The sequence below is a fragment of the Scyliorhinus torazame genome, chromosome 22, assembly GCF_047496885.1.
Source record: "Scyliorhinus torazame isolate Kashiwa2021f chromosome 22, sScyTor2.1, whole genome shotgun sequence".
Lineage (NCBI taxonomy): Eukaryota > Metazoa > Chordata > Chondrichthyes > Carcharhiniformes > Scyliorhinidae > Scyliorhinus > Scyliorhinus torazame.
Window position 1 is genome coordinate 70,095,258 of NC_092728.1, and position 26,677 is coordinate 70,121,934.

General features: G+C 48.0%; 1 protein-coding gene across 1 annotated transcript in view; it reads right to left on the reverse strand.

Annotated features, from left to right (window-relative positions):
- niban2a (niban apoptosis regulator 2a) overlaps positions 1-26,677 on the reverse strand; it is a 300,778-nt gene that overhangs the window by 47,163 nt on the left and 226,938 nt on the right. Inside the window, exon 6 of the mRNA XM_072488298.1 lies at positions 24,084-24,199. Coding sequence (XP_072344399.1) covers positions 24,084-24,199 — 116 coding nt within the window. The remainder of the gene's footprint in view (positions 1-24,083; positions 24,200-26,677) is intronic.

Sequence of the window (26,677 nt, forward strand, 5' to 3'; positions counted from 1 at the left end):
TACATCAGCAATACTTTTCCCATAATACTAACCTAAAATAACTTGGTGGCAAAGGAAATTTATACAAGCCTCCAGTCAAAAATGCCAATTTTCCACATCACCATCCACGAGTGAATAGTTCTATAACAAACAGTTTTTTGAAAGACTGCAATACATCCTTTTAAGTCATAAGAGCTTTGCTGATCAAAATATTTCAACTCAATGACCGAAGGGCTGCAAAACAATCTTCTCGCTACTTCCAGGAATTCTGCCAAACACTTCATGAAAAAAGGGCAGTTTGCTCCTACCTTTTGGAAACTATTTCATTTACAATTTAGATTAAGTAGATTCGAGTTTTGACTAGCATCTGACTTGGTAAATTCTTCTTTTTAATTAATTCACAGAAAGTGGTCTTCACTTGTTAGGCCACCGTTTATTGCCCATCCCCAATTGCCCTCGAGAAGGTGGTGGTGAGCTGTCTACTTTGAACCGCTGCAGTACATACAACATAGAAGTTCAAGCCCTTCGGCCCACGATGTTGTGCCGACCATTTATCCTAATCGAAGATCAACCTAACTGGAGAGGCTGGTTTAGCACAGGGCTAAAGAGCTGGCTTTTAAAGCAGACCAAGGCAGGCCAGCAGCACGGTTCAATTCCCATACCAGCCTCCCCGAACAGGCGCCGGAATGTGGCGACTAGGGATATTTCACAGTAACGTCATTTGAAGCCTACTTGTGACAATAAGCGATTTTCATTTTTTCACCTTGGGGATTCAGAAGGTGAGTTACATGCCACAGGCAGAGGGTATCAGCCAGCCTCAGATCACCAATGGATCTCAGTGCCTTGGACTAAACCTGGTCTTGTCTTGTATGAACATGGGGCTGGTTAGATGGGAAAGGTCTGGCTCAAGTTCAACATATTGAAATGTTCAAAGATGACAATGAGATGTTTTTCCTTTTGATCAATTCCAAATAAGGGGGATTGTCCAGTCATTTGTTGCATAATTGCCAGTTTTTAAGTGAAACATTTTGGTTTTCACAGTCCCCCCTCGGAGGCAGTGGCTTATGCAACGTTGCCTTAGTGAATCTTTTGCGACCTTCTGGTACACTTCCCGAACAGCAATTCTTCATATGTAACCCCATTACATGTTAGAACCTGCAAACTATTTCACTAAAAGCTGAGCCTAACTGTGTGCTCACATGCATTGTCTACTCGGTCAAGAAATATGGATAATCCCCCTCCCCCAAAACTTGGTACTGAGGTTAATTATTAGTGGCCGTACTACTCGTCTAGTTTGTAAGAAGCTCCTGCCCTATATTGCTCAGTACGAGGATCGATTCAAAAGAGAAGGCAGGGAAACCTTGATAAAATGATGGTTTGGATGGGGATGGGGAAAAGTTTTTTTTGTAAGGGCCCCGAAGAATCCAGCACGAGTTTTAAGGATACAAAATAATAAAGTTTATTTACTATAACACTATATACATAGCAGTAGCAGTAACTTCCCTTGCTACCTTCTCCTTCCTCCTGGTTCCTGGACTGGCCAGCTTATTTATAGTAGGAGTTTCTCCGCCCCCCTCATTGGGGAAGTTCATACTCCCATAGGATTGTGGGATAGTCATTAGTCCCCAGCCAATCGTCAGTAGGCAGGTTATAACAGTTTTGAAATCTCCTTGCCACTGATATTGCTCATGAGTACAAGTTGAAGCACAGTTCCAAAACTTATCTGGTGAGCTGGCCCCTCTCTCCTTCAAGGCATCACTCGCGACTCTTGACTCAAGGGGGTATAAATAGGAACAGACGGAAGTTAATTACAGGCGAATTACTATCGCTGTTGGAAATTTCTCAAGAACAGCAGAGAGGTCTGGAAAGGGGCCAAGTTATCAGGAGGTCAGGAAGAAGTGGGGGTGGGGGGAGGAAATTGATGACATTATTTCCCTAAACTTCTCTCCAAACATTCAGCTGTGGCTTGGTTTTTCGGAGAAAGCATGACAGGGACACCTCAAGTACAAGCTTAAGGAAAGGCAGGAGGGAATGATATGGAAAACATACAAGCTTTATTTAATTTGAATGTAACAGAAAGATAGTAGCTGGCGTTATATCCAAATTCAGCAAACTGAAACAACTGGAGGACTATATCAGCCACTCAGAATACTCTGAATCATGTTGTGTATACTTTTGAGAGAAAACATTACAGAGAAAACAATAGTGATTTTATTGAATGGATACTCAAGTATACTTGAACGTATTTAGAAACCCATGGATTCAATAAAAAGGTGACATATTTTTCTCACTTTGCACCATTTCCGATGTGAATACTTCTCAGCATCCCATTAACCTAACGTGCCATGTGGCAATGCATTTGTGGGAGAGGGAAAAATAGAGGAGAAAAGACTTTTAATACTCTGCCACTGTGTGAAGCAGGACCAAGTGCGTCCCATAAATTGAACAAGCTAGTTGCTTGGAATTACACAATTACTTCAGCTGTGAGGTTAAAGCACTTCAGGCCATGGAATACACACAAAACGCATCACTTCGCTTGACCTCTGACTGTAGCCATCGAACATCTGCTGAAGCCACAAGCCCTGCAGTGTGCTGTGTCAACAGCCACCTGGCTTCACTACTCGGAGAGAAAGAAGTCATCAGCGGCCAAATGCTGTCTGCCATTTTAAAGGCTGTTCAAACTTCACAAATTAAATCCAGAACAGACAGTAGCAGACTTTGTCTGAAGCCAGGAAAAATTGCGGAATCTCATCCTCCAGAAGTTCCCTTCCATCGATGCATTAATGCTTCTGTTTAATCCATGACCTCATTCAGAGAATCCAATTTTTTTCTTTTATGCGGAAATACACACCAGGCTAATGTTTTTTATTAGGCAAAGACGATTCATTACGTTGAAATTGAGGGACCAATAGCGTGTTCTTCTATGACTGCAGATGCACACAGCACTCCAAATTGTCCAGCTAAGTTATGGAAGCAGGAGTTACTGGTACTCCAGAACGCAGCCATGTCATCTTGTGGTTCAGTGAAGCTAGTGTAACAATGCACATTACTTGGGTTCAAAGAGCAAGTTGAACTTAAATACAGATTTTAGTGGATACTTTTTACTCGCTCTAATTTGGTAAGAGAAAGTCAATTAGCATATAAATACTTTTTCCCTGTCATGATAACAAGTGATGGGCACCTGTAGTCTTGGAACCATATGCAAGAACCTTATAACCCTAATGGATGTGGGAGAGAAGCTTCTGTTTTGTCTCATTTCAACTACCCAAGTGACCACAGATTCAACATTTTGGTGATGTGGCATCTAACTATATTAATTACTGCAATGTTTGTTCACTAACCTCCCGTCAAGTAGGTGGCCAAAGAGTTATTTTTGGTTTGCTCCTGAAGATACTGCAGGGGAGCCGGTTTAGTTCAGTGGGCTAGACAGCTGATGTGATGCAGAACAATGCCAGGAGCATGGGTTCAATTCCTGTACAGTCTGAGGTTATTCATGAAGGCCCCCCTTCTCAACCTTGCCCCTCGCCTGAGGTGTGGTGATCCTCAGGTTAAACTACCAGCCTTCAACTCTCCCTCTCAAAAGGGGAAAGCAGTCTATCGCCTTACTGCATTTTACAAACTAATGTTACATTGTTACTGACATAATGGCCACAATTACCAATCATTATCTGGACACGAAATGAGCAGTGCATACTGGATCGGAATGCTGTTCATGGAAAGGAGGATATCAAAATGGTCCCACAAACGTGACATAAAAATCCCCTTGTAACTTGGTCAAAGACAAGTATCAATGCTCAGCACCCAGCACAAATAATGTTATAACCCATCCAGAAACAACAGGTTGAAAATGTGCCCTTAAACCATGCGTTAAACAACGGTCAAGGTGCAAGGAGTGCAGCCTGAAGGACGCTCCCAGTGAGAAAGCACCTGGCATCCAGTTGGTACTTTGTAAAGATGGCGCAGCAGTCTAGAACATGGAGTGGGAGAAAAGCTGGCACAAACACACCCAGCACCACTGACATCTTTTGCGTGCTTCATTAAGCTAAGGTTTCATAGCGAAGTGGAAGCCATCAGCCTCCTGTACCTGTTGTCAATCATGCTCTGTGCAGAGACTTGTGACAAAACGAAGCAAGCACGCTATACTTGCTACCACTGCATAGAAAATTAAAATATTCCACTTCTCAGAAACAAGGCTGAATAAAAAAAGGTTTTTGTTCTAATTTTAACATGGATTATCAAATTCCATTCTCTCACATCATGCTTGTTTTGGCACAATAGTTATTGTTTCTCAAAATTAAGCTCTCAGCATTCACCACTCCTTCCTTACTTTTGGCACTGGTAAGGTTTTAGGAATTTTCAACTTATTTTCACTATCCCCCTCTTGTTGGCTTTCAGCACTTGGCTATTTCTGATAACATCACCTACAGGGAAGAATGTGCATAATAAGGCACTGTCTCCCAGCGCCAGGGACCTGGGTTCAATTCTGACTTTGGGTAACTGTGAGTTTGCACATTCTGCAGGGTCTGTGGGTTTCCTCCGGAGGGGGGGGGGGGGGGGGGGGGGGCGTTTTGTTGGAGGGCCGGCATAGACCCGATGGGCTGAATGGCCTCCTTCTGCACTGTAGGGATTCTATGTAATATCAATTTGGATAAGGAGCCTTGGGAGTAACAGAACGGGATTAACAAGTCAAAATTCCATCTCCTTCTCCAGAGGTCACACATGTACATCATAAAAATTCCACTTGTGCTGGACATAATTAGTGCTCAAAATTCTGCAATCTTCTCCTCAGGTTTCCCCAATTTTGGATGAATTGGACCCAAAAAACAGACAAATGTAATTCTCAATTTAAATCATGATTAAGAGGAATCTATGATCTTTTGACACAATTAGCACATAGTGGGAGGCCAGTAATAACAAAGCAAAACCCGAATTTGCCAAAGCAAATGGCCTGCCATTCTCAGGAGCAGCAGCATCGCCTCAAACGTGCTGCTTTATGGCCCACTATCTATGGCACAGATTTGAATGGGAAATCCGTCATTACTGCATCTTCTTTCAAACCCATTCCTCGAGACCAACGAGTACAATGTGAAGGTTCCTAGCACTGTTTAGAAGGCAGTGTATGAAACCACAGTTGGTTTTCTAAATGTCTTGCACAAGGGGTGCAGTGTGCTGTGACTCTGGAATCTTCTATTTAAAAACTTTAATATTCACCACCGGATGGGAAGTGCTCCTTTGTTGATTGGGCATCTATTATATGCCCCATTTGATTCTTCTTTCCACCGACTTCAGTGATGCCACACCATTAATTGTCTGCCTGGATTTTCAATCTGTAGGACGGTGCTGATTAAACTACTGGTCTCTGGGAGTAACACATTCAGGGGGATTTGGCTCGTCGATGGCAACAATCAGAACTGGAAGAAAATCCTCTTGCAGCCACATGGTGCTGTGTGACTTAGGACGTAGAAGTGCCCGGCATGGGGACCATGTCGAGTAATTTCTACCTGTGGTATTATGTGGGGCAAAAGTACAAGGTTGGCCACAGGTTCCTGCAGTTTTGAGTTCAGGCCTAACACTACGAGTTGACTGGAATGTCTGGAGCTTGTGGCGTGGCTGTGAATCTGGAGCCTCGGGTGATGAACAGGAAGCGGAGGAAAGGCCAGTCCAAGGGTTCAGGGCCTCATACTGCTGCTGTTGTATGTCTCTGTGTTAATGTGCAGCAGCAGTAACAGCAGTAACCCTCACTGACTTTAAATTTAAAAAAAATCCCACACTGTACAGGTCCCTGGCACAGATTTCTCAAACAGACATTTCAGGGTCTGTGAAGCTCAAGGATCCCGGGATCGAAAGCAGCAACAATATCCCCAAACGTCCTGCTGTGTTTGCCTATCGAACATTAATTCCTTGGCTCTGAAACGTAGTGTAATGTTTGTATTCCCTGCTGGCAACTTTACATGGCATTTACAGCACAGAAACAGGCCATTTGGTCCATCCCATCTCTGTTGGTGTTTATGTTCCACACAAGGCTCCTTCCACCCTTTTCGATCACACTATCAGGATAACCTTCAGATTCTTTCTTTCTCATGTGTCTAGCAACTTCCTTTAATGCATCTACAGTAGAATCAGAGAATAGTTACTGCACAGGAAGCCATTCAGCACATTGTCTTTGTTCTCCGCAACAGTAACTCAACTGGTCCTACTCCTCCATCTTTGCCCTGTAGCCCTGCAAGATCTTTTCTATTCAGACGATTATCCAGTTCCCTATTGAAAACTGCAATGGAGTCTGTCTCCGTCAAACACTCAGGCAGTGCACCCACTGTGCTATGAGGGAGGGAGTTCCAGGATGTTGCCCCAGCAACAGTGAAGAAGCGGCGATATATTTCCAAGTCTTGCATTGTTTTCGAATTTTGAACTGGTGCCCTGTACACCCAGTTCTAGGTTATTAATATAAGTTAAGAAAATCAGTGATCCTGCTACACGCCATCCCCCAGAATTAAGCAAAACTTTCTGTAACTCACTTTTTTTAACCGGCTTGAATTAAGTAATTCAACTGTTGCATAATGACATTCTCGCTATACTAAGGACTACTTATTCAAAGTACCACATGGTTAGAAATAAAATGCCTACCGGCACTGATATTTTTTTACTTCAAAAGCATAGTTTCACTGACGTTTTGGGACTCAAATGATTAATTCATAGGAAAACAATGTAATAGTAGATTTAGAAATGATATCAACACATTTTCTGAGAGCTCCTAACTTGCAGTTTGGTCTTACAGAAGGCCAAATTCTTTCAGAGGGAGATACTTTTGAATTTTTACTGGCACTTTAGACAGATTTAATGGCCAGTCAAGCACTATATTCAAAGAATTTCAAGCATGCCACGTCCACTAAATTATGAACTTATTTTATCAAAATATAATTGCTCCTCGCTGCTTTGCTGCTAAGTCACTCCTATCAGTCAAGGATTGCATTCCTCATGTGGACTATTTTAACTCTTGGACTTCGATTCTTATAATTGCTAAACCAAAACACCATTAACAACAGGGCAGAGGGACTTCCGGTGACGGCGGGCGGGAGGCGGCCGCACAATGGAGCGCTCCCATTCGGGAATGGCATTTTCGGGGCTTTAAGCCAGGTCCCAGGGTCCACGGAGGCGGCAAAAGTAGGGAGAAGGCGCAGATGCGGCAGAGTGAAGAAAAATGTCGAGGGTGAGCAAAAGAACGTCCGTAAGGAAAACAGCTGATGGTCCGTCGGGGAGTGGAAAGGTCACCGCGGGGTCACCAAGGAAAATGGAGGCTGGAGCACCAGGGGAGGCCGCATTGCTTACGGCTGAAGAAATAACTAAGGTGATGGCTGCGGAATTCAAAAGACAGTTTACAAAATACATGGAGACAATGAGGAAGGGGATGAGAGAGGTTTTGAGTGTGCTGGTGGAGGAGGCTATTTCCCCGGTGACGAAGGCGGTGGCGAGCGCAGTGGCGGAGGAGCAAGAGCAAGGGGAGGCGCTGAAGGAAGTGGAGGAGACGGTATTGCAGCACGGTGATCAACTTGCCTTGATGGGGAAGGAGATGCGGAAGGTGAAGGACACGAACACGGATCTGCGAGGAAAAATGGAAGACCTGGAAAACAGATCCAGGCAACAGAATTTGAGGATTGTCGGGCTGCCCGAAGGACGGAGGCCGACTGAGTATTTTGCCGTGATGCTGCTGAAACTATTGGGGGAGGGGGAGGATCCTTCCCGATATCAACTGGATCGGGCTCATCGGTCGTGGAGGCCTGTACCAAAGGCGAGTGAGCTACCAAGGGTAGTGACTCTGTCCTTTCGTAGGTACAGTGTGAAGGAGAAGGTCCTGAGCTGGGCCAAGCAGAAGCGGGTGGTGCAGTGGGCTGGAGCTGGTATACGTGTATACCAGGACTTTACGGTGGAGCTGGCGAGGAGGCGGGCTGCCTTCAACCGGGTGAAGAGGGCACTGTACATTAGCAAGGTGCAGTGCGGCATTGATTATCCAGCGAAGCTGAGGGTGGCTTACAAGCTCAGGGACCTTTATTGTGGAACGGCGGAAGCAGCGGAGGAGTTTGCGAAGGCAGAAGGACTGTGGCAGAACTGACAAATTGAGAAATGGCCATGTGCCGATGTAACCTTGTGACTGTATTTTCTTCTTTTTTGTATCACTGCGTGCGGGTGTAGAGGTAAAGGAGCCAATGTTGCATATATTTGGACAAGGGACTTTCACTCGAAATGAGGGCTCTTTGGGGTGTAGGTGGATATGCGGGGTTTGTGTTCTAAAAGGGGATTTCTGGGCTTTCCTAGGGCCGGGCAAGGGGGAAAGGGACCTGGGCGGGGGGCCTCCACGCTGGCCGGTTTAAGCCGGCCAGTGAACGGGAGTGAGGTGGGGGGAGGGGCTGCGGCCATCGGAGCCTGGCAGAACAGGGTCCGAGTGGTCTAGCCGGGGTGGAAAGTTGGGGGGGAAGGAACCGAGGTTGGGGGAAGGAGTTTTACAAGAGGCAGTGGACGGGAGGAGTTGGAGACTGGGGGGGGTACAACTCTTGGGTATCATGTACGGTACTCTTTCAGAGGTTGGAGGGCGTTCAGTGTAGGGGGCGGAGGGGGAGTGGACTCTATAGGTCAATGGTGACCATGGGCGGTCCCGGACTACTTTTTCTTTTTCTCCTTTGTTCTTTTTGTTGCCGCCGTGGGAGGGTTTGTTTTATTGGATGCATATATTGACAGGTGGGCCATTGTTTGGGGTGGTGGGAGGATGGGATTGTTGGTATTGTTAAGGGGATTGATTTTGTATTTGTTACCGTTTACTGTTTGTGGGTGGGGTGTAGATTTTGAAGGAAAATGTGAAAATGGAGAATAAAAACATTTAAAAATAATTTTTTTTTTTTTTTTTTATAAACGGTGCAGACACATCCAGGCTAGTGTGCCCCATTCTCTTGGCAGAAGAAAGGGTTTTAGCATAAAAATTGCAGCATTGTTAGGAGCAATATTGCTAATTATTGTACGAGTGTTAAAAAGCACAGAATTAGTTGATTGTGTACAGGACATTTACCTTGTGTACAGCTCAGGCATGATATTCTCACCTTTCACGATATGGAATTGATTTATGTGTGATCACTAAATAACCCGGTGTTGAGTGGTACGGGCATTGCTTAAACAGACCTGCATGTGCTCGAGGACGGTGGCGCAGTGGGTTATTTTGGCGACTCTGGTGGGACCCGACATAGAAGTGGAAAACCACTCCGGGAGAACCCCAACAATTTGAATAGAATCCAATCGGAAACAAAAACAAAAAAAAAACCCACAAGTGTTCAAGCGGTGCTGGTTAATAATTCACAATTCGGAAGTGTGTGTATGCATGCGTAACTAACAGGGTTATAAGGTAAAACTGATAAGATTTTGTTGTGTCAAAACTGTCGGAAGTCTGTATTTTCGGAAATTAGCGCAAGCCGTACCCGCATCTACGACACCACCTTAGCCCCCTGTTCCAAATTTGAACGTAACGAGCCGATAAGAGAGATGGCCATCACCGATCAGCAGCATTAAAGTGGGACCGTGTCCCATTTGGGAAGTGGAAATTCGCAAATTTCTGCAGGGCAAAGGATGGCCCGTGTGGAGCGGTTTCTGTAATAATGACGACTCAGGTCCCGGAAGTATAGGGCATACTTGGTGGGAGAATATGAGTGAAATCCATAAGAAAAGCTTAGCGAAAGCACGCAAGCCGATGGCAATCGTGTCCTGCATGGCACAATTGCGAGGCACAGAGGAGGTCGTCAGGACGCTCCGAAAAGAAATAGAAGGCATACATCGTATGAGTAAAATCGATGTATGCGAGATGGAAAAGGAAAACCTGGAATTGAAAAGGCAGTTAGAAGCCAAGGACAAAGAGGTGGCTGACGCCAAACGGGGTCACCAGTCTTGTCTGGCGCATTTAAGCAGTTTTCAACCCCAGTATGAGAAGGCTCATCAGGACACGCAGCGTGCAGTCCTGGTTAAGAAAGAGACGGAGAAGCAGGTGGAGACACTACAGAAGCAATGTAGTGATCTCAAGGCAGCCTTGAGATCCGCTAGAGCCCCCGCAACACTCAATATAGGGGATTATATGAACAAAATTAGCGCAGTAGGCGAGTTTTGGTTCAACCCCACCACACTCAGCACGGATCGACAGGTTAGGGCAGTCCTGCAAAAGAACAGGGCAGCATTCGCAACCCACAAACACGACTGTGGACGGATGACCGGTTCCGTACAAATAACAGGACCGGACCCAAGACCCCAAAAACAGTACGGATTTCCCCTAGAAGCAGAGGGAGAAATCCTAACGGTCATAGAAAGCTTATTAGAGCAGGGCGTCCCAAGATCGGTAGCCTCAACTAATAATGCCCCGAATTGGCCAGTAAGGAAACCCATGGGACTCCATGCCCGATATTTCACGGATTTGGACGTCAGTAATGGGTTCTGGTCCATTCCATTGGCAAAGGCGTGCCAGTATAAATTTGCCTTCACTTTCAAAGCACAGCAGAACACGTGGACATGCCTGCCACAAGGCTTCCACAACTCCCCCTCCATTTTCCACCGACAGCTGGCAAATGGACTAGCGAAATTTTCTCTCCCCGAATGCCTGGTACAGTATGTAGACGATCTACTACTGCAGACAGACACGAAGGAAGAGCACATTGAGCTTCTGTGCGAACTCCTGGAATTACTACATTCCATTGGCTGTAAAGTCAACCCCAAAAAGGCCCAGATATTGGAAGAAAAAGTGGTATATTTGGGTACAATTATCACACGGCAAACGCGAGATCGAGCACAAAAGAATTGACTCGATCGCTAAATTACCCCTTCCCTAACACGTTTCAGCCCTCCGGTCGTTTTTCGGACTGGTTGGCTACTGCCGAAACCACATTGACGGTTTCGCCAGCAATGCAGCGCCCCTCTCAGACCTCCTAAAGAAAGGAGCCCCCTGGGAGTGGCTTCCGCAGCATACGGATGCTGTGGAATCATTAAAACAGGTGCTCATAGCTGCCCCCGCACTACAAGTTCCCGACCCGCTTTCCCCTTACGCCATAGAGGTAGCGACCACAGACCGCACCCTTTCAGCCATGCTCCTGCAGGAACGGCACGACCAGCTAAGACCCGTGGCTTATGCCTCCTGGATTTTAGATGCTGTGGAGCAGGGATTCTCAGCCTGTGATAGGCACCTGCTCGCAGTTTTCTGGGCAGTCCAGTACTTCTCATACATTACCGGACTGAACCCCATCACAATTCTGACCGAACACACCCCCACCCAACTTTTACTAGACGGACGACTTAAAGACGGTACCGTCAGCCAAATCCACGCTGCTAGGTGGACCCTTCTCTTACAAGGACGGGACATCACAGTGAAACAGACAAATACTCACACATACTTAGCGGACAATCTACAGTACCCCGGAACCCCCCATGAGTGTGAGATCATTTCACCCCACCATAATACAGGCCCCTTTATAGCTAAAACACCCCCCAGAAAACTAGCCACTCCATCTCAGAACCCCCCTCACCCGGACACGTATGACCCCATTAGGATTTATGTGGATGGATCTTCCACAATCCTGGATGGGCAATGCATAACAGGTTGTGGGATTTATGTGGAGGACGCGCAGGGACGCGCCCTCGAGGAAATCGCATTAAAATTACCCGGACACTTAGGCGCGCAGGCAGCAGAGCTTGCGGCCATCGCTTACATTGTAGAGCACCCAGATTCCTTCCCCAGCCCAGCAGACATATATTCAGACAGTCTATACGTGTGCAACAGCCTCACTGAATTTCTGCCCCTCTGGGAAACGAGAGGATTTGTTTCCGCAGATGGGAAACCCCTCCCCTCAGCCCCATTACTCCGCCATATTCTGAAAAAAGCCAAGAACAGGACTTTTGGCATTATAAAAGTCCGCAGCCACCATCGTTCCTCCCCCCCTGGAAATGTAAAAGCCGACGCACTGGCTAAGGCAGGATCCAGGCATGGGTATTTTTGGAAGCCCCCCCAAGAGCGCCCCAGTGAGTGCGCCAGTGAGTGCGCCAGTGAGTGCAGTTCAGGTCGCGCAGACTAGGATCAAAGATCTAGTAGAGGCCCAGAAGCAGAATAGCGCTCTCACTGAAATCGTGAAAGGGAAGTTTCGAGCCTCATACGAGAGGTACAGAAATACAATAACCACACATGACGGTGTGGTGCTAAAGGACACCCTTTATGTAGTTCCTGAGCAGGATAGGAATCAAATGATCTGTTTATTCCATGATGGTCATGGACACCAGGGAATCGAACCCACCGCAGCCCACCTCAAACAGCTTTGTTGGTGGCCTAATCTCAAAGAGGTAGTATCCCATTACATTGAGAATTGCCTCATCTGCGCTCAGAACCCAGATAGATATGCCAAAAAGGCACATCTCAGCCACACCCGACCCGTTAACGGCCCCTGGACTAACCTCCAGATCGATTTTATAGGTCCATTGCCCCCTTGCAGGAATGGCTATAAATATGTTCTGGTGGTCATAGACACTTTTACAAAGTGGGTGGAAGCATTTCCAGCGAAAACCACCGCCAAAATCCTAACCCACCACATTTTTACAAGATGGGGACTCCCCCGCAGTATTGAATCGGACCAAGGTTCTCACTTTACAGGACGGGTCATGCAGAACGTCCTCACGATATTTGGCATAACCCAAAAATTTCACATTGCGTACCACCCTCAGTCGAGTGGTATAGTGGAGCGCATGAATCGGACCCTAAAAACCACCCTTAGGAAAATGGTCCAGCAGAATAACACCACAAAGGATTCGGTCCTCCCCTTCGCGCTGATGTTTTTACGTAACACTATTTCCACCTCCACAGGTTACACCCCACACGCCCTCATGACCGGACGCCCCATGAAAGGGACAGAGAGGTTTAGACCTGACCAGCCCTGAAGTTACGGCCCTCACCCATGAGAAAGCCGTTGAACAATTACTCGCAAATACAAAAACGGCTCAGGTAGCAGCCGCTGTTAAACTGGGCACTAAAAGAAAACAGAGCAAGGCCTGTTTTGATAAGGCAGTACATGCAACGGAGTATAATATAGGACAACAAGTGATGTTGTCTGTGTATAACCCCAGCACATTTCTGTCTCTGAAATACTCGGGTCCGTACTCCATTACGGATAAAGTAAGCCCATCGGTACACAAAATCAAATACCAACATGGCAAGACTGCGTGGTTTCACATAAACCAGCTAAAGGTTTATGGAGCACAGTCAAACCACGCCCACCACGTCATGCTTGACGCAGCAGACCAAACCCCGCCCACAGCCAACGTAACCACACCAACCCGTTCCACGTCCAGCCCAGACACGGACTCGCCCCCGACTCCACCCACAAACTTTACACTCCGCCCCGGAACGCCCACAGACTGCACCAGCAGAGACAGCGACTGTGACTCTGACGACAGCCACTGCACGCCTCCCTACTATTCTGGTCCCACACCCAGTGACTCCGACTTTGATTCCAGTGACCCCTTCCTCATCACTTTCTTAAACAAACCACACCACCGACCACCGAACCACATGGACGACCCCGACCTTGTTCCCACCCAACTCGACCCAACTCATTGGCACCGCGGCAACTCCTGCAGACTCGTCCGCAACGACGAGAGCGACCCCAACTCACACCACGCAACCCTTTCCGCCCTAATTCACTCCAGAATTTGGCACCCGGGAGAAGGGGACAACCCCGACTCAGACCCCCAATCCGCCAACCCCTTTGCGATCCTGTTCGCAACAAAGAACTGAGGTGTCCACATGATGATTTAAAGGAGACACTTGGTGAAAAGTGTTGTCCTTCCTGATGGAACCTGCAGGATGTTTTCCGTTGTTTGTATGTTTGTTTAATGTTGTTCGTCCAACAGGAGAATGTTCTCACCGCCACACACCCATTCACCTGACCTTTTTAGCTTTTTCCCACTGACACCCACCGCGGCCACACGCCCATTCGGCTGAAACCTCTGAGGACTTGCCTCAGACACCCACCGACACCAGACGCTTGTTCAGAGGAACTAGCTTTTCAGCTGATACTTGTTCGGGTATCAGACGCCCGATCGTAACTGCTCTTCTGATTTGACGGGAGAATCAGAGCAGCAACCCCACAATGATGACTACATTTTTGCCCGTTCCTGTCAGTTGCTCAGGTAGTGGAGAAACGGCGTGAGACCCGCCCTGCCTGGGGACCCCCCCGTTGGTCAAAAACGCTCGGGTAGGGGACATACGGTATTGGTAGCCGACCTACCCGGGGACTCAATGCAAATCTTACCCGTCGCGGCCCATACGCACCTCATTCAACCTTTTCCTTTCGAAAACAGTTTTATTTATTTAGGCAACCTTTGGGTTGCCGCCAAATGCTATTTACATCCTAGAACATTTGGATGATAAACTTAGCACTGGTCCACCATTGGGAAGTGTGCCGTGTCCTAACATTTGTTTTGAAAAAAAAAATGGGGGAGAAGTCACATATAGTGACCAATTATACGGGTTTAATTGGCCCCAAGGAGGACAGACACACTAACACACCGGATATTAAACCAAGGTAGTTACAGATACTATGCTTGTTTTACAGAACTCCAGAAGCTCCAAGACCGGAGAAAAACAGAGAACACAGAGAAAGAAAAGAAAGAGGACAACAGTGAGGACTTCTTTCATCGTGCTCAACACCTTTTTGGACATTTGGTTGCGCGGGAACGCGGACCCCATTACTCCAAACCCCCCTACCGTTAATGTTTCACTGCCCCACAGTACCGAGGGCCCAGTCACCAGCCACGCTGTATTATCCTGGTGTGCCAAGTTCATAACTTGGTACTCCCTGTCGTACGTTATTGAGGCACTGTTAGCATTGGCCATACTCTGCTGTGCAGTACAGACCATGCGCCTCTGCAAGTGGAAAAGGAGAGCGTACCGCGCTCGAACCCCGGTATATCGGATCCGATCCCCTATATTCGGTTATGACCAGACCCCAGACCCCCGCGACCTATGAAACCAGAATAATAAAACAGGCACTTGCGTTTTTCCTGTCAATAAAAAGAAATATATGACCCTGAGCTTGACTGCCAAGCCAGGACAGAATATATGGAATATTTTGATTGTTGTTGTATGTTTAGAGAGATAGGATTATGCAATGCTTGATGAGTGTTTTAGGTAAAATTAGAGGTTCCAAGTTTTTATTTTTTTAGATACATGCCCCTGCCTGACATAGCGCCCGCAAGAATTGTTTAGGTAAGTTTTTGTGCATAGCTAGGGTCAGAGTAGTGGCCATGTAGGAGGTGTCCCCCCGCCCCCCCCGGCCAGGGAACGGAAAGGACAAAATTTATGTGATCCTTCACGCTAGGATCACAAGTAGCCACCTAAAATGGCTGATTCCCTATTAATTTGGCCAAAACCCGATTTAAAATGGCTAACCGAAAAGGCTGATGGGAAAAGCAGCCAACAGGACACAAACGGACAGCTGCAGACAGAATAGCGTATTCGGCTCTGGGGAAGTCGGCCCAGATCGATACGCAAGACCATTAGCAGCACATCAACCCAGACATCTGCAGTTTAATCGGCTATTCCCGGGAACAATTGCAACATATTAGCAATTGAATGCCGGGGCAGACCTGTCAGCGCCTGCAGTGGCCGAAACAAAGACAGGTGAACGACCACCCCCAGATCGAGGAATCGCCCCGTTATTGGACATATCGAACCCAGTGATTGGGAACAAGTCCAATCACTTGGGACTCAGGGTCAAGGGCCGCCCCGAGAGGCGGGAAGCCCCTGGGCCCTATAAAGTGAGGGGCCAAGTTCAGATCTCTCTCTCTCTCCCTTCTTCTCCTGCTCGAGACCTTCGCAAGAACATCAACCAGAAACTGTAAGTTTGACTCCAGCGATCGCTACCCGATAAAGACTCCTAGCCATCGACCTGTATCAGCCTTTTTGAATCCCGTGGGCCAGATCCGATTCGATAAGCCATTCGTTTCCCTGACCTGGTGGGCTCTTCCTAAAGTTAAGTATTGGCCAGTAGTGGTAGGTTTCTATATAGATAGTAGGATTATTGTGTAAGCATTACTTGTTGTATATAATAAATGACCGTTGATTTCAATCTTACTAAGCGGTGTGCTGACTTATTAATCATAACTTGAACTTGAACCACGTGGCGGTATCAGAAAGATACCTGGCGACTCGTGAGCAAAGGTGACAGAATTAGAGCTAATAAAACCAAGGCTAATAAGAGCAATAGTTAGCACCGCACCGAAGACCCGGGTTTAATCCCGATCCTGGGTCATAGTCCGTGTGGAGTTTGCACATTGTCCCAGTGTCTGCATGGGTCTCACCCACACAATCTAAAGATGTGCTGAGTAGGTGGATTGGACACTCTAATTTGCCGCTTAATTGGAAAAATTAATAAATAATGAAGTTCTCTCTTTAGTATTGACTAAAGCTCCAATTAAACATCAAGCACACCATAAAGCTGGTGCTTGTGAGTCAGCGATAACAATATTTGTTCACTGGGAGCTCCCCCCACTAAGAAATCCATCTCACCCGATTACCTCAAGCTTGATAAATCTTGGATTTTCAGCTTTTGATTTTAGTTTTACTCTCCCCCGCAAAGGGACCTTTGGAATGTGCTTTCAGCCAAAAGGCTTTTTAAAAAAAACTTTAAATCAAAATGAGGAAATGAAAAGATGGGAAGATATTAAAATCTGTTTTTGAAAATGGTTTTCCCTGTTGAATAAAAGAACAACCCTTTTGGGAATGAATAATTGCCCTTCTTCCATCTCTAGGACCTGGGTTTAAATTTGACCAGAGGGCAGTCTCCCATCGCAGGGTGTAAAGTTAACAGGGAAATAAGTTCCCAGTCAGTTAGAGACCCCACAAAACTGAAAGAAACTGGTGATCTCACTTGGACGGGTCATTGGCTAGTTGAACTTGGTTATGGAAATTAGACACACATGAATTACGGCATGTTAAAGTGAGGCTAGGGTCAGGTACATTGTTAAAGCAGAAAAAATGGAAAATCGATTAAGCTCCTCTTGGCACTCAAATTGGAGGAAGTGCTTCCAGAAACAGAACTGTTAGCTATGTTGTTCCTGTGATACATAGTATCGTTGAAGACTTCCAACATCTCTGGGAGCTCATTAGCAGTCTCATGGTTAAAGTAAAATTGATCAGATATATTCAGAATACGAGTTGGTTCTAATCTTGATTTGTTTTGAAATGCTGCTGCCAATGTAGGTGCAGTGACTGCCAATGCACACAGGAGGACAAAAAAAACGCATTGAGAATATTCCCACACACAAAAGAATAATTATTTTTGAAAACGAGTCTTCAAATGAATCAGATTTTCTCTCCAATTTCCTCACTTAAAGGTGAAGAGTCTGCCCCAGGACTGCTCCCATATGAAAAACCATATATTAACTGTGATGAACGGTTCCTGCCTTGTCATCATGTAAGGTGATGTTCCCTTTAAGACCAGGCTTGGAACCCTGGGGACTCCGCCTCTGGTCCCGCAAGTCCAGTCCCGCAACCTACCTTACTCAACCAAGGAGGTAAAGGCCATGGTCAGGGCCTGCCAAGTCTGTGTGGAGTGCAAACCACACTTCTACCGGCCAGACAAGGTTCGGCTCGTGAAGGCCTCTGGTCCCTTTGAGCGACTGAGCGTGGACATCAAGGGGCACCTCCCGTCCACCAATCGTTATGCCTATTTCCTCACCGTGATCGATGAGTTCTCCCATTTCTCTTTCGCCATTCCCTGCCCCGACATGACCTCAACCACTGTGATTAAGGCACTGCACAGCATCTTCACCCTGTTCGGTTTCCCCGCTTATATCCCCAGCGACCGGGGTACATAGTTCATGAGCCTCCTCGCTGGAGGTGGCCTGACATAACTTGGGTACGTACCACGCGGACTCTGCGAGCCCCCCCCCGGACTTCCTCAGACTCAGCCGTATTACAGGCCTGCGCCATGCGGCGACCCGCTCATCATGGGGGCACACCGTGCTACTTCTGCGGACAGGGCCAGCATCCATGCCCACGCTGCCCAGCCCGCTCTGCGATCTGCAGCGACTGCGGGAAGAAGGGGCATTTTGCGAGGGTCTGCCTGGCCAGACCCAGGGGCCAGAAAAACAAAGAACAGCCGGCCCTAAAATCAGGCTCTCAGGCCCGCAGGTCTCGCAATGCGGCTGCGCACCGACCCGACACGCCCCCTTCTGACGCGTCATCAGCCTCGTGCGAATCATGGGAGCGGCCATCTTGTCGACCCGACACGTGCGACCGACGGCGGCGGCCATTTTACGAGTCCGACTCGGCTGAGGACTCGGACTACCTGCGGGTGGGTGCGATCACCCTCGACCAAACTCGGCCAAAACAACGGCAGAACTCCATGAAGCAGGTCCAGGTCAATGGGCGCGACACTACATGCCTCTTCGACTCCGGGAGCAGGGAGAGCTTTATCCAGCCTGAAACGGTAAGGCGCTGCTCCCTACGCACCCATCCCACATCCCAAACCATAGCCCTCGCATCTGGGTCCCACTCGGTACAAATCAAGGGGTACTGTATCGTGGATCTCTCGATCCAGGGCGCCAAATACACCCGTTTCAAATTTTATATCCTCCCTCACCTGTGCCCCCCTGCTGCTCGGACTGGATTTCCAGTGCAGCCACCGAAGCCTGACACTGAAGTTCGGCGGACCCTTGCCCCCCCCTTTCAGTGTCGCAAGGCAGCACACCGTAAGTCGCACCCCTCTCGCTATTCGGGAACCTCAATCCCGACTGTAAGCCAGTCGTCACCAGGAGCCGGCGCTACAGTGCCCAAGATATGACTTTTATCAAGTCAGAGGTCCAGCGTTTACTGGGAGAGGGGGTCATCGAGGCTAGCAACAGCCCTTGGAGAGCGCAAGTGGTGGTAGTCCGGTCCGGGGAGAAGAAACGGATGGTCGTGGATTATAGCCAGACCATAAACCGATTCACGCAGCTTGATGCGTACCCCCTTCCTCGCATCGTGTGGAGACGCAGGTGGACAGGGTGGTGAAGAAGGCATTCGGCATGCTTGGTTTCATTGGTCAGAACATTGAATACAGGAGTTGGGACGTCTTGTTGAAGTTGTACAAGACATTGGTACGGCCACACTTGGAATACTGTGTGCAGTTCTGGTCACCCTATTATAGAAAGGATATTATTAAACTAGAAAGAGTGCAGAAAAGATTTACTAGGATGTTACCGGGACTTGATGGTTTGAGTTATAAGGAGAGGCTGGATAGACTGGGACTTTTTTCCCTGGAGCGTAGGAGGCTTAAGGGTGATCTTATAGAGGTCTATAAAATAATGAGGGGCATAGATAAGGTAGATAGTCAACATCTTTTCCCAAAGGTAGGGGAGTCTAAAACTAGAGGGCATAGGTTTAAGGTGAGAGGGGAGAGATTCAGAAGGGCCCAGAGGGGCAATTTCTTCACTCAGAGGGTAGAGAGTGTCTGGAATGTGCTGCCAGAGGTAGTAGTAAAGGCGGGTACAATTGTGTCTTTTAAAAAGCATTTAGATAGTTACATGGGTAAGATGGGTATAGAGGGTGATGGGCCAAGTGCGGGCAACTGGGACTAGCTTAATGGTAAAAACTGGGCGGCATGGACTGGTTGGGCCGAAAGGCCTGTTTCCATGCTGTAAGCTTCTATGATTCTATGATTCTATCGCGGAAATGGTAAATCGTATCGCCCAATACAGAGTCTTTTCCACGGTCAACCTCAAATGCGCCTACCACCAGCTCCCCATCCGACCAAAATACCACCCCTATGCTGCCTTCGAAGCAGCCGGCCGGCTCTTCCACTTCCTCAGGGTCCCCTTTGGTGTCACAAATGGGGTCTCCGTCTTCCAAAGGGTGATGGACCAAATGGTGGATCAGTACAGTTTGCGGGCTACATACCCGTACTTGGACAATGTCACCATCTGCGGCCATGACCAGCAGAACCATGACGCTAACCTCAAAAAGTTCCTCCAGACCGCCCGAGCCCTTAACCTGACCTATAACGAGGAAAAATGCATTTTCCACATCACCCGGCTAGCCATCCTCGGCTATGTCGTGGAAGACCGGGTCCTAGGTCCCGACCCCGACTGCATGCGCCCCCTTAAGGAGCTCCCACCCCCCCCGCAGCCTCAAGGCCCTCAAATGGTGCTTGGGGCTTTTCTCTTATTACGCCCAGTGGGTCCCCAAGTATGCGGACAAAGCCCGCCCACTCATAAAAACCACCATTTTTCCCCTCTCGGCTGAGGCTCAATTGGCATTCAATCGTATCAAGGCCGACATCATCAAGGCAGCTATGCACATGATGGACGAAACCATTCCTTTCCAGGTAGAGAGCGATGCATCAGACATCGCCCTGGCTGTTACTCTCAATCAGGCAGGCAGACCAGAAGGGTTCTTCTCCCAAACCCTCACCGCCTCAGAGGTTCGACACTCTCGAAAAGGAGGCACAAGCCATTGTGGAGGCTGTGCGGCGCTGGAGACACTACCTCACCGGTAGGAGGTTTACCCTCGTCACCGACCAACGGTCAGTCGCCTATATGTTTGATAACACGCAACGGGGCAAAATAAAAAATGATAAAATTTTGAGGTGGAGGATCGAACTCCCCACCTACATGTACGATATCAAGTATCGTCCAGGGGAGCTCAACGAGCCCACAGATGCCCTGACCCGTGGCACATGTGCGAATGCGCAGGACGACCGCCTGCAAGCCATCCACAATGACCTCTGCCACCTGGGGTTTACCCGGCTCGTCCATTTTATCAAGTCCCGCAACCTACCTTACTCAACTAAGGAGGTCAAGGCCATGGGCAGGGCCTGCCAAGTCTGTGCGGAGTGCAAACCGCACTTCTATCGGCCAGACAAGGTTTGGCTCGTGAAGGCCTCGGGTCCCTTTGAGCGACTGAGCGTGGACTTCAAGGGGCCCCTCCCATCCACCAATCGTTATGCCTATTTCCTCACCGTTATCGATGAATTCTCCAGTTTCCCATTCGCCATTCCCTGCCCCGACATGACCTCAGCCACCGTGATTAAGGCGCTGCACAGCATCTTCACTCTGTTCGGTTTCCCCACTTATATCCACAGCGACCGGGGTACATCATTCATGAGCGATGAACTGCGCCAGTATCTGCTCAGCAAAGGCATCGCCTCGAGCAGAACGACCAGTTATAACCCGAAACGGGCAAGCGGAGAGGGAGAACACGACAGTGTGGAAGGCTGTCCTTCTGGCCCTGCGGTCGAGAAGTCTCCCAACTACCTGCTGGCAGGAGGTCCTACCTGATGCCCTACACTCCATTAGGTCACTCCTCTGCACGGCCACGAATGAGACCCCTCACAACCGATTGTTGGTCTTCCTCAGGAAGTCTACCTCCAGGGTCTCGCTTCCACCTTGGCCGATGGCTCCGGGACCTGTTCTTCTCCGGAGGCACACGAGGAGTCATAAAACGGACCGCCTGGTTGAAAAGGTCCGACTGCTCCAGGCCAACCCCAGTTACGCCTACGTTGAGTACCCCGACGGCAGGCAAGATACGGTTTCCCTCCGGGATCTGGCACCCGCTGGATCCCACACTACAGACGCCCCTTCCCGCACCGTTCCCCTGCAGGACCCGGCGCCCCCTACACCACAACCCTTCCGGCCACCGCGAGGCGGATGGCTCTATGATGGCACTTCACCCCCGCCGGACTCTTTTTCAAACAGGGGGTGAATGTGATGAACGGTTACTTCCTTGTCATCATGTAAGGTGATGTCCCCTTTAAGACAGGGCTTGGAACCCTGGGACTCCGCCTCTGGCTCCACCCATCTGTGAGCCATATATAAGGGGCTGCCTTGTGGGCTGTGCAGCAGTTAGCACACGTCTCGGCTCTAGCATAGTTCTTAGTCTATTAAAGCCTTCTTTACCGTTTACACTCTAAGCGTCATTATTGAGGGGACCTCATTAACTAACTAAACATGTGCAACACCAATTTCAAATCAGCTTATATGACCAGTTTGTCCACTCTGTCAATGCACAGATACCATTATTGTCAAGCTAGAATTACATGATAATTTTTTGCTTGTGGGCAATCAAAGTGGACAAAAAGTATCTTAAAGAGCAACTAAAAAAGCCCTCTCAACTAGCTGGATGTTTCCACTGTAACTTGCTAAGGAGATGATTCAGTGCCACAGTGACATTGTGCTGGCTCACGTATAATGGCAGTAACCAACATAATGTTCCACAGTACGAGTCTGTTCACCATGAACGGAGTCTAAACCCCTTGTGTAAATTCAACATGTGACAGGTCAGGGGAAATAACTGTGCACATTAGATGTAACATTTGGAGGTGTGACATATATCCTTAATCTTGTATTTCAAAATGACCAGAAATACATTCATCCTCAGTCGTCAAAAAATATTACCCCGCATGACTCCAAAAGTCACCGTAAGTAGATGCCTTCGACAATTATCACACAGGAACTCACCTTTTGCTTGTTGGGTTAGAGGCCACTGTCTGGGGCATTGTGCCTGCTGTTCTTCTGCCTCTTAAATGCAATCAGGAACATTTATCCTCCACTAAAGACAGGCTCACCATTTCATTCAGTTACTAAGGTCTTGCACTCATAAATTGATAACAATGGAGGAGAGGTTGTGTTTTAATAGATCTTTGTGGCATGTCAGGTGAACCCACGGAGATCACCTGCCATTATTCAGGTCACCATTGAAGTGGGAAATGGTTCAGAAGGGCACTTGGCACAGAAGGTGGCTGCCTGACACAAGATGGAGACACAGAGAATAAAGCAGACATAACTGATGCCTGGAGCCCAGCAGGGTGCCAGTGGGACAGATAGGAACAGATCCAGGACAAAGGGAGCCAGACAGGAAGATTAAGAAAGACATAAATGCGGGACACCACTTGAATAAAGCTGACTTCAGCCAAGGTGTACACAATGATATGCTAATACGAATGTCTTGGGCCATTTCCTAAAACAAAGGGACAATCGATACTGCTTTCCTGCTGCCAGCTGTAACCTGTAAAACCTCTTTAACTATAACCATGTGTAAATGGCAAAACGCTTACAAATAGCGATGTACAATCTATAAAATGTTTAAAGATAACAAGCTGATAATTGTTTTGTATCTGGGCTCATTGTGAACCCAAAGTACAAAATGAATGACTGCCATTCAAACCACGAGAAAGGCTGGCTACCGTACCGCGGGGTACGTACGCTTTCTCCCGAAGCTTCGTGTAACAATAAAACTGCACTGATTTGAACACAGCAAGTCTGACTCCCGAAGTGGTTGATTTTTCCCACAACACCATAAACGACTTACTTCACTATCTCTACCAACTCTGGTGACACAATCTGTCCATCTCAGCTGCCTTTATCAGACCGACCAACAAACAAGCACGTTGGGTGTTTGGAATTTGAACTTTTAGCGTGGATTCTTCCGCCCCGCCCGCTGCGGGATGTGTACTACGTAAAGGTCCATTGACCTCGGCTGGGAATTTCCGCAGGAGAATCCCACCCATGGTCATTATGATGGTATGAGATGCCATTGATGAAACGGTTGTTGATCATAGATCTGGTATCAGTAACAGGTCTGTACTTCACATGGATGAGAGAGAGGATGGAGGGGTCCACAGCATTCGTTTTGAATCACAATCAAAGCAGATTCCAGGTTAAAATTTGTACGTTCCGGAAGTTGAGATTGCCTTTTTGATTTGCATCAGTCGTTCTTGATCAATGATCGCATCAACATTCAACATTGCGCCAAGTGAAATGTTTCATAACTTCAAATGAATTCCCCGATGGGGATGGAGTTTGGAAGATAGAGTGGATCATCAGTTCCATGTTGGCATGGCTAACTTAATGATTGGGCTGCTGGCACCTTCCGTTCACAGTGCCAACTTATAATAATAATAATAAAAATTAAAAAAAACTTATAAAGGAAGCACCACTGCTGAAGCTCAAATAAGTTGGCTAGCATAAAAGGAGGACCACTGTTTAACATATTGGGGTGACAATGCATGTGAAACAAGGGCATTGAAAGGGCCTTTCAGTGAGGTAGCCCACAACCAGCTTACTTGTGCTTGATTGCCACACAACATGTCCCATGTGCCGTATTGATCTTTTGACTGACGATACAATCGGACAGCATCTGTGAAGGCTGGTGTCTCTACTTTGCAATCTTCAGGCAATCCTGGAGTAGAAAAAAAAAATCAATGAAACATATTGAACTATCCAAAATTAACAGTATCCATTGTTACAACTAATGGAAGACAACGTGCAGAATAATGATGCATAATATGAAGATCGACTGTACAGTTGATAGAGGTGAAAATGGGGGAAACACAGAACTTTATGCTCCAGCAGGCACAATGCCCCAGACAGTGGCCTCTAACCCAACAAGCAAAAGGTGAGTTCCTGTGTGATAATTGTTGCTGGTCTTTCACGAGTGCACTCAAAATTAATCCCACTGGTTTTCACATTATCTCCATGTGTTACTCAGCTTCAACTATTTTGCAAATTATTCTTTAAAAGAAGAAATGCTGTTGTGCCTCATTCACCCGTTGGTAAAGTATTCCCTGTTCCAATGATCCTCACAAATAGCGAGCAGCGGTTGTACAAAATCTGTGATTATTTTCAATTGAATACTCCTCAGTCTTGACTAAACTGAAGCAAATGGGCTTCCTCATAAAATTTTTAAAAATTATATGGCTATAATTACTGGCACTAACACATTAAAAAAAAAAAATTTAAAGTACCCAATTCATATTTTCCAATTAAGGGGCAATTTAGTGTGGTTAATCCACCTACCCTGCACATCTTTGGGTTGTGGGGGTGAAACCCACGCAAACAGGGGGAGAATGTGCAAACTCCACACAGACAGTGACCCAGAGCCAGGATCGAACCTGGGACCTGGGCACCATGAGGCAGCAATGCCAACCACTGCGCCACAATGCTGCCCTCGCACTAACGCATTTAAGGACCGTTGATGTTTTACAGCACAATTAATTTGCCACAACGAACCATCTTAGAACAGCTGATGAGGGAAACATACAAGCTATGATGGGTGCAGTAGATGCTGATCTTCCGAGGGTTGGGTTAAAGTGCATTAGAATAGAAGACTGAAATCTCACTTCAAATAGAATTAGTAGAGGCGGCATTGGCTGGCAAATGTAGCCAGCTGGCATATGTAGCCAAATGTTTTATTTCTCAACAACATCCTCCACCCCAAGGAGGAACACTCGTACAAATTAATTCTCCTGCCAAAAAAATTAATCAATTAAAAGGCGTTCTGAAGCATGCTAACAAATGTGGTTTAACAGCGAGGGAGTGATAAAGGAGTGCGCCGTGACAAGTAAAGTGGATCCAATTGTAACAAAGGTTTTCTGTATTTATCAAGCACATGTTGACATATGTGGTAGTATGCATTAGGGGTCATGTGGGACTGTGAAGCCATGATGTCATTGGCTGACAGATCCCGGGTCCTGGTTGGACGTTGACCTCTAGCTCCGCCCTGAAGGCGGAGTATAAGTACCTGGAGCCCTCCCCTGCAGGTAGTCTACTACTGAACTGCGGGGGAAACAGTCACGCTTAATAAAGCCTCATCGACTTCACTCTATTCATCTTTCGGAGTCTTTGTGCGCTACAATTTATTAAGCGTGCCTAAAAAGGACTATGGAGCTCAGGATCATCCCGGAATGCCTGAGGATCAGCCCCCACGCAGTGAACGCGGCAGCAGCTTTCAAGCATTGGCAGACTTGTTTCGAGGCCTACCTCAGAATGGCCACCGGCCGGGTCATAGAAGACCAAAAACTACAGGTCCTGCACTCGAGGTTAAGCACGGAGATTTTCTCTTTCATCGAAGACGCAGAGGATTTCCAGACGGCGTTCGCAGCACTGAAAAGTCTCTATGTCCGCCCAGTAAACCAGATCTACGCTCGCTATCAACTCGCAACGAGACGGCAAAGTCCCGGAGAATCGATAGATGAATTCTACGCCGCGCTACTAATTTTGGGACGAGCCTGCAGCTGCACGTCGATGAACGCAATTGAACACACGGACATGTTAATGCGCGATGCTTTTGTGGCAGATATGAACTCCTCCCAAATCCGCCAAAGACTTCTAGAAAAAGAGTCGCTAGGACTCTGAGGCACGGGCCCTAGCAGCCTCCCTAGACATGGCCGCGCAAAATACCCGCGCCTATGGCCCCGGCCGCGCGGCAGCCCATTGGGCTCCGTACGTACCCGTCGCGACAAACCCACCACCCCCCCCCCGGACACCCCACAGGCTTGCGCGGTCCAAACGCCAAGTCGCACCGGGGGCGCCCGCTGCTATTTCTGCGGCCAGGCAAAACACCCCCGGCAGCGCTGCCCGGCCCGCGCAGCGATCTGCAAGAGCTGCGGGAAAAAGGGCCATTTCGCGGTTGTGTGCCGGTCCCGCGAGGTCGCCGCTGTCCCGGGAGAACAGGGAGCCCTGCACGCCGCTTACGCTCCCCAACCCCCCCAGCGCCCTATGTACGACCCGCAGGCACAGCCACTCTGGGTCCCGACCACCGCGGTCCCGGGAGAAGAGGGAGTTCTGCGCGTCTCTAACGCCCCCCCAAACCCCCCCCGCGCCCCACGTATGACCCGCCGGCGCTAACAATTTGGATCCCGACCACCGCTGTCCCCAG